Here is a 9,089-nt window from a genome sequence, read left to right as displayed (position 1 = left end):
AGTTAAGCCTTTTGTTGGCTGGTGTAATATATGCTGTAAGCTTCACTTCTTCTGATAAAAGAATTTAGCAGCGCTTCTGTTTAAATTTAAAAATCACCTAACTCCTTGGTTCCTTGGAGCACCGGAGGTAGTACTATGGCTGCGTATTTGGAAGATGAACTTGACGTTCGTCTGAATCATATAACCTAGCTGGGGCAAAGAGAACCATGTTACTGTACCTGAAACGCTTGCTGTGATGCTAACGAGCTACACTGAAAACACAGAGTTCAAGTGAAGGATAAGGAGTAACCACCACAAGAGAAGACGGCAGTCAAAATCCCCTAAAATCTCAGGTAGGCATGTGGTCTACGGATTAGGAAGCTCAGCTAGCAGACATCCAGTAGATAAATTCTAAGCAACAAAACGACCAACATCTTAATACTAAGGCAGTATAACGTCAACTATTCCATAGACATCGTCTGTCATTGTCAACTTATACTGCACGGTCAACTAATATTGCACCTCCTCTTTGATTGTCTCTTCTTCAGCACAATGCAATCAAGTTGCAAGACTCATGGTTGTTTGTACAGAACGGATGAAGTAAAGTCCACTCCCACAGGTAGCAGCAACACGGTACAGTTCAGAGAGTGGGACCTGTATCGTTACAGCAAATTGTTGGCATTCAACTGCGTCTCAGCCTCTACGACCACCAGCAGCTGCACACCACCTCACAAACATAATCCTCCATTCCTCCACTGGCAACAGTACAGTACACCCACCTGAAGACCAAAAAGAGAGCATTATGTCTATATAAGAAGCCTCATAGTTGTGCTTATTAAAAATGAAACAAACTAAATCACAACTAACAGGTAAAGGATAAAAAGATGGATGAACTAAACCAAATCAAAATAAACAGATCCAGATTAAGTACAAACTAATAGCTTCAGAAAGTGCAAACTATCAATAACATAGATGGTTCCAGATTAAGTTCTAGTGAGATATTCCTTTCAATATCAATCCAAAAAAGGTACAACTTCAAATCTGCACCCAAAAACTCAGCGCCTTCTCTGGTATTTAAGTTTACTCTCCACCAGTTCTATGGGCTGCCATGGCCCCTTCATGTAGTTCTCACAACAGAAAACTGTGTGAACATAAAACATGAAGGCAACTACCACCAGCGTTCTAAGCCTTCTGTCCATAGGCAACCGAAATTTGTTAATACAATTAGAGAAAACGTCAAAATTGTTCCAGAAAAACAATTTCCACAATAACCACATGGCGCTAAGTAACCAGTAGCTGCCTTATATCATGGCTTAGATTTAAAAAAAAATAGTTGCATATCTGGGGAAGTCCAACAACAGGTTTTGAGATCTGCAAACCATTGTAAGCTGCAATGTGGAAATAGACCCATAAAGATAGTTAGTAAATAAAAATACACAAAACAAAAAAAATACAAAATGTAGTCCACAAGACAAGAATATGAAATATGTAAGTTGGGAATTATGATGTTCAGAGAAATTAAAATGAAATGTCAGAAGCAATCTTGCTATCACGTACACACACAAGCAGCTAATATTCTATAACTACAATAGTGATTCTGTACCTTCTCAAGAAAATTTCACCATCTCCGATACCGAACCATTTAGTGATATGTTTGCAGATCAAATAACAGAGTACTTTCCGGTTTGAGCAGAACCAGGAAGATTCAGTGCATGGTTGGCACAATCCTCAAGGACGCGCTTCAGTTCTGTTTTTGCCTTCTTGACGGAAGACTCATTGGGGCCTTCGATGAACAGGTACAGCTTGCGCTCGTTAGCACCAACAACTTTGCCTTGAGGAATAAAGGTACCCCTTGTAGTAATCGCAGCTCCAGTCCATTCCTGAATGGGACCTAATGTCTCTTTGTGCGTGATCTTCCAGCGAGCATTTTGTGGGAAATCATTAATCTCAAGCTCAGCTTCATAGTGTTCTGGAACTGCATGAGCCTGTATCCTTGCCAGACTTTGCTGCACGTTAAATGCAGCCTGAAGTGCACGTAATGTAGCATCATTGTTTTGTTGGTTAGGTGCAACCGGCAGAGGAAGCAAGGGGTTTGCCACTGTGGCTGGTACTTGCTGCCTGGCGGCAGCCAAAGTAGCCGCAGCTTGAGCAGCAGCAATAGCCTGTGCTGCAACGTCACCTCCTTTTTTACGTACACCTCCTTCCTCATCAGAATCTGAATCTGACTTTTCGTCCTCATATCCATATTCCCGTGCCTGAGCCTTTTTCGCGGATTTCCGTGCTTCCTCCTCTTCTTCGTTGAACTTGAAACCACTTCCACCATAGCCTGTTCCATGGGCCTGCTCAGTTCCCTGCTTAACCTTTGACATAAATCGATCCGCTAAGGCTTTCAGGTCTTGTGGAACAGCCTGTTCAGATAGCTCCAAAGCCTTGACAAGGTCTGGTGCGTAGCGTTCCTCTTCCTCAGATATAAAAGTCACCGCACAGCCCTTCCTACCAGCCCGACCCGTTCGCCCAACACGATGAACATAGTCCTCATAATGATTAGTGACATCATAATTGACAACCAGCTCAAGATCTTTCACATCTAAACCCCTTGCAGCAACACTAGTAGCAATCAGCAGACTGCATACATTACTCTTGAAATCCGCAAGAGTTGATTCACGATCGTTTTGATCCTTTCCACCATGTAGAGATAAACATGGGTACCCATGCTGGAACAGCTCTTTAAGTAGAGAATCACATTTATCTTGTGAGTGTACAAACACAAGAATTTTTCCCTTCGCAATCCACTCCCCAAGCAACTCCAACAGCCTAAAGAACCTCTCACTTTCTGGTCGCACCTCAACCAGTTGTGTGATATCTTTGTTCACGACACTCCTCCCACCCATCTGAATCTCAATGGGCTTTGTCAGCACCTTACGTGCGAGTATCTCAACCTGCCGTGGAAAAGTAGCAGAGAAAAGGACAGTCTGCCTATCTGGACGGGTGTTCTGAACTATTCGAGTAATTTGAGGCTCAAAACCCATATCAAACATCCTATCAGCTTCATCCAGCACTAAGAATGTAACTCTTCGAAGGTTAGTAATCTTTCCACTGCTAGTGCAAAGGATATCAATCATCCTGCCTGGAGTACAAACAACAATTTCAGCACCCCGCTTCAGTTCACTGATCTGCTGGGCAACCCCAGAACCTCCGTATATAGGAACACAGTTGATGCCAAGTGCCTTAGAGAACTTTTTTATGTCTGAATATATCTGCACCACGAGCTCTCTTGTAGGAGCCATAATGAGACCAATAGGGCCATCCCCAGGCACAACAGGTGGTTGATCTTTGACATGCCTCAGCATCGGCAAGACAAACGCTAGAGTCTTACCAGATCCAGTCTTTGCAACACCGATACAATCGCGTCCACTCATTATGATTGGCAACGCCTGTGCCTGTATAGGCATCGGTTTCTCGAAACCAAGCTTCTTGATGGTGTCAAGTAGCTTACTTGTCAGACCACTCTGTATCCACGTCTTGATTGGCTTGGGGACATCTTTCCCGTGCACCTTGATTTCCAACAGCTTCCGGTAGGCAGCCGCTTCATCGGCTGGCATCCTTGTGATATCCTTCACCTCAATATAGAAATTCTTACGGAATGGCTGGTAATCAATCTTGGAATGGTCAACAATAACCAACTTCTCTGCCTTCGTCTTCTTGACACGTTTTATGAACTCCGTGTCATCCTCATCATCCGAACCAGCCTCATCACTATCAGCGTCATCATAATCTGAGTCTGAGTCATCCCCTTGCATAATTCTTCCCATCGCCTTGATTGGTCTTTTCTTATCCCCGTTACTCGTGGCAGACTTCACACTCTTGTCATTCTTGTCACCTGCATTGGCAGCAGGGACGCTTGCCATTGCTGTTGGGGCACTCTCAAGCTTTGCAACCTCCGGTAACACCATGGAGTTCATAAACGCATCAAGGGGATCAATCTCATCCTCCTCCATAGCAGGTCCGCTATTCCCATGAATACTCCTGGAAGGCAAGTCAACATCCATGGCACCAGCGTCAGTGCCAGCATTCTCCTCCGACTTCTTGGAGTCCTCCTCATCCGACTTCTTGGCATCCTCCTCATCCGACTCCTCGCCATCCAAGGTCCACTTCTTCCCAGACTTGCTTCCACCGTCAGTCTCCATGGAGGTGGCAACACCACTGGCACCATCATCCTGCTGCTGCAGCTGCTGCTCGAGGCGCTTCTTCTCCTGCCACTCCTTTACGCGGCGGCGACGACGCTCCATCTCGTCGTCGAGCCGCTGCTGTTCAGCCTCCATGTCTTCCTCCTTCTTCTTCTGCCGCCGCCTCTGCGCCTCCTCGCCATCCTCCTCCTCCTCCCTAGTCGGTGGCGTCGCCTCAGGCTCCGCAACACGGCGGTGGTGATGGTGGTGCGAGGACCGGCGGCGATGCTTGCGGTCATGGTCCCCGTTCTCCTCGTCGTCAACCGCATCCCGCCTCCTGGACTTCTCCTTCTCCCTGTCGCGTTCCTCTCGACGCCGCGCCCTCTCTCTCTCCTTCTCCTTCTCCTTCTCCCTCTCCCTCTCCCTTTCCCTTTCCATTTCCATCTCCTCCCTCTCCCTCTCCCTCTCCCTCTCCCTCTCCCTTTCCTTCTTCTCCTCCTTCTCGCGCTCCTTCTCCGCCCGCTCCCTCGCCTTCCGCTCCTCGCGATCCCTCTCCTTGTCCCTGTGCTTGCGGTCGCGATCTCGGTCCCGCTCGCCGTCCCTGTCATCGCGGTGGTGGCGAGAGGAGGAGCGGCTCTCACGGTGGCGGCGGGAGGAGGAGTGCTCACGGTTCTTCTCCTTGTCCCGGTGGTGGTGCTTGGAGGCGGTCCCGCGCTCGTCTTCGCTGGAAGACATGGCGACGGCGGCGGTCACCGGCGGCGGTCGACGGCGGCGAACCAGATGCTCCGGGAAGCGGAAACCCTAACCCGGTTGTGTGGTGCGGTGGGGACTAGAGAACTACGAGTTTTTTTCACTTTTTTTTTTTTTGTTTTCTCGGCCTGATATCACGAACAGGCTATCTGGGACCTTCTAGATGCACGCCGACGAGTTGGCCAAGCCGCCGAGTACTGACTGATTTGCGTGCGTGTCTCGCCCACCGAAAAAATATTCATAACGATTTCTGGATTTTTTTTTTCCTTAAGGGTCCCATTTAAGTAGGGCTTAAACGGATAGAATAATTTTCATCCCGAAACCGACGTTAAATCCATTTTAAAGTATGCATATTAAATTTTAAAAGATCCAGTGAATAAGGATATTTGATTTTAAAGTGGTCCTCCAGATACGATATAAGATATGCTATAGCAAATAGCATGAGAATATGGATTAGAATAATTCGAAGGTTTTAAACCACATTATCCAATTTTTCGATCAAAAGTTAAGACCGTCAGTTGGTATTGAGTTGCCAAGTTCATTTGGCGCACATGTTTAGCTATAAATTTCTATCTATGTTTCAGTTTAGCATATTGTGTCTTTATTTTCTTAACTACATAAGACTAAAAGTTTAAATCTCTTTTAAAATTTGCAAGAACTATAACTATCTAACAATGAAAGCATATATCTGACTTTTTATTTGTTTCGAATCCGCCCAATTTTCGATTTGAATCCAAAGTCCGGTATATCCGCTTTCGATTCTAAAACCGATCAATATCTACTCCGATCTGAATCCAAGAAAAATATATTGTAAAGGATATAGTATGAGCAAAATTCGATCCGTTTACACCCTACACTTAAACGTTCCCCATTTTACATGCCCTTGTGTGCTCTCGAAGTCTCGATGAAAATATCAGCGCAAATAAGGATCCTTCATGTGAAAATGGGGAACATGTATAGTACATAGAAATTTGATCGGATTTCCATAATGACCACGCACCGGCCAATTTATCATGTTGATGCTCGAAAGTGACCCGAAAACAAGTTAGGAAGAAGCACAAAGTATGACTTGAGCTTATCGAAGTATAGTTGCCACCGGATAGCTCTCTTCACGAATGATCGACATCCGAGCTTGGACGGGAGAGTTTCGACAAAATTTGAGGAATTTCTCGCACCAAAATGGTTCTCACAATTATCTAAGATCAAAATGTATTTCAAATGAAAGTTGAGAGCCTCGTTGGGACGAATAGCTTTGCTCTTTGGATCAATTCAATCTATTATCTATTATGGATGCGATCTCTATAGCTACAATACAAGAAATATTTTTCTATTTAGTATGAGGGCATATCCAATGGTCCGACGTATTTTGCAAATAAGTTGTGTCCGTTTGTGTTGGGCACGGACACGAAAAATGGTCACATGTCCGTATGCGTCAGCACCTTTTCCAGGTGTAAGGCCCTTTCTGATCCAAAGAACCTCTCGTGGGTATTAATTAGGAAGGAAAGAGAGAAAATATGCCTTTTACACATGGGCAGTGCATTACTTTAATAAAGAGAGATGGGCATAGTAGGCCTCCGCGCAGATGTATTCACGACACAAATTCGATCCCAGAATGCGCATGCGTGGACAGACCGGTCGCTATGTGTCTAGCCCCTGAATAGGGGTGCAAACGCATTTTTTTACCGTACATACGTAAATGGTCATTTTACGTCCGTTATCGTCAGGCTGCTAGAGATGCCTGACACAAGCAAATCATTTTATGCCTGAACAGTCCAGACTTTGTATGAGAACGTACCTTCTACTCCTTTCGGTCTCTTTTAATTGACCCGGATATAGTAGTCAATTAAAAAGAATCGGATGGAGTATTTAGTATGATTCACTCCGTACAAATCGAAGACTGCCTAGAGGTATCGAGTTTTGAACTCCCTTTTTTGGATTTCGACGTCTTTAGGGCTTTCTGTTGACGTGTACAAGTAGATTGTCTAGCCCTTTCCATTAGTTCGGACTTTTGGTTCAAGTGGCTAGTGCATGAAGCTTAACACTTTCAATGAGATTTTAAGCCCATTTCTTCTATAGAAAGACTAGTCGGAAGGGTTTTTGAGTCTATTTCTTATACGGGAAGTCTAACTACCTTGTATATGCATGAGAGGTGACGTCTGATTGATCAACATAAATTAAACAAATTAATTTACTAACTTTCCTTGTTCGTCTATTTGTTTGCCTCTCTCCAATCGTTATCTTTATTATCGTTATCCATGTTAGAGGGCAGCGAATTCACAAGGCTCTAGAGGCGGGCGGCTTCGTCGGGGAAGAAACTTTAAATGATCTTAATTTCGTGGTCTTATTTTTTATACGAAGATGGTGTCATCAAGAGACTGCAATCTACAACAACGACATGAATATCCAGTTCACTTATCTAAGTGCAAATAACTCTTATGTTGATGTTACTAGAACCTTTGGTGTGCATACTATATCGTACAGTCCTAGTCTTCCCAATTACATGCCAGAGTCGATGCAAAAATATCCATGATAACAACATGCAACATGTTTATTCAAAGTCTCATGCATAGGTAACCCCACAAATCTATATACTAGTGAACAACATGATGAGTTCGCTTACTCAATAAAACTTTAGAATTTTTTTGCATGAAAGAGAGTTTCTCATTGTTTCATCCATGGACAAACGAATTATACCTATCCCACCATCAAATAAGCCGATGGATAAGGGGGTTGACCATGCAACCATTACTTATTTGGATAATCATACTCAATCGTCCTTTGATATGCCTCAAATTACTAATTTTCCCCTAACGTATGCAACTAGTAATATTTCATATTCCGGCTCCGCACCTTCACAATCGGTATAGCCAAATAAGTGAAAATTCTACATGAGTTTATGTGCATTCCCCTAGTACTGTAGCTTATGGAACTTTTTCTACACAATTGTAAAGCTCAGGCAACAACCATATCTCTGTGCCAAGAGGAATTACAAGCATTGGGGCGTTGGGGAGGGGGGGGGGGGGAGGGGGGCGAGTAGTTACTCCTTTTGTTTGAGTGTCGTGCCTATTTGAATCGTATAGACATATGAGTTCTCTTTCATTGTACAAAAGAAAATTTTAATTAGGTATGACCTTTTGTTTCTTACAGAATTTGCACTACAAAATTCTTATGAGATATGTTCCTATGAATCAAACAACTACTGCAGGAACATTTTCATAGCATATAAATTCTACACAATCCTATGCAAATCCTATGAATCAAAGGAGGCATACATCTGTTGAGTCTATTGAACCAAAAGAGGGAAGCTTGATTGAGAAAGATACCGACAACCGTGCTTGATTTTTTTGGACCCAAGGGTCCATGTCATTATTTGTTGTCATTTTTTTAATTCGTATTTTTGTTTATCATGATTATTATTATTTTGCTTTAGCAATTTAATTCTCCCGAAGCTTTATAGATTGGGATATAGTCGCCTGGAAATCGAAAGTTGAGCCATCCTCTAAGGCATGTAGGGTTAGACAAATACAGAAAGTTGGGGGAAGAGTTGTATAGGATTGCTCCATTAGGTGAAATCATAGGATCAACTTACAAATTCCATTTGTATAAATTGCAAAAAAATCTGGAACTTATATACAACATACCTACAGGCTGTATCTACAACACCAAAAAGAAAATCAGCTCATAAGTCCATATATAGGTAGAGAAACAAAAAAGACGAACTATATTGTGAATAGTGTCAGTATAGGTGAACATGATTTTACACTATTATCCCCAAGATTTGTCTTTTTTTGTTCTCTAAGTGTATGTCGAATTTGAAGTTGCAATTTCTAGGGTTGAATATGTACCATAGATGTATGTTGTCAATTTTCTTTAGAATATTTGAACATATTTTGTCTGTTAAAAAAATTTGATATCACTGATCCTATACAAAGTGTGATCCTACCCAAGTTGCCCCCCAGAAAGTTGCACCCAACTCAAAGTATTTTGTCCAGATGTGCAAGCCGGATGTTGGCTCGAGTTCCAGGGGCAAAAGTTTGTGCTGGAGCAACAGATCCACTCCAAAGGTTGGATTAGGGGATGTCTCACACCAAAATAGTAACGTAATTTGGATGCGATATTTGTTTTGCACGCGCAATTTGATTTCACCTGTTCCTTTCACAAAAAAAGCTCTTATTAGTGCGGATTTCCTACAAC

General features: G+C 43.2%; 1 protein-coding gene across 2 annotated transcripts; it reads right to left on the bottom strand.

Annotated features, from left to right (window-relative positions):
- Positions 1–308: 308 nt before the first annotated feature.
- On the bottom strand, positions 309–5,027 carry LOC127344959 (DEAD-box ATP-dependent RNA helicase 45). 2 transcript variants are annotated; one of them, XM_051371342.2, is made up of 2 exons: positions 1,583–5,027; positions 309–758 (listed from the first exon to the last, which is right to left on the bottom strand). In XM_051371342.2, the coding sequence occupies exon 1, from the start codon at positions 4,878–4,880 to the stop codon at positions 1,641–1,643; it is 3,240 nt and encodes a 1,079-aa protein (XP_051227302.1). In that variant the 5' UTR covers positions 4,881–5,027; the 3' UTR covers positions 309–758; positions 1,583–1,640. The 2 variants fall into 2 exon arrangements, with proteins under 2 accessions (XP_051227302.1, XP_051227303.1); XM_051371343.2 differs by lacking the exon at positions 309–758 and adding an exon at positions 931–1,367.
- Between the last annotated feature and the right edge of the window lie 4,062 nt (positions 5,028–9,089).

This window comes from Lolium perenne, chromosome 6 (genome assembly GCF_019359855.2).
Source record: "Lolium perenne isolate Kyuss_39 chromosome 6, Kyuss_2.0, whole genome shotgun sequence".
NCBI lineage: Eukaryota > Viridiplantae > Streptophyta > Magnoliopsida > Poales > Poaceae > Lolium > Lolium perenne.
This window is presented reverse-complemented; position numbering and strand designations above follow the sequence as displayed.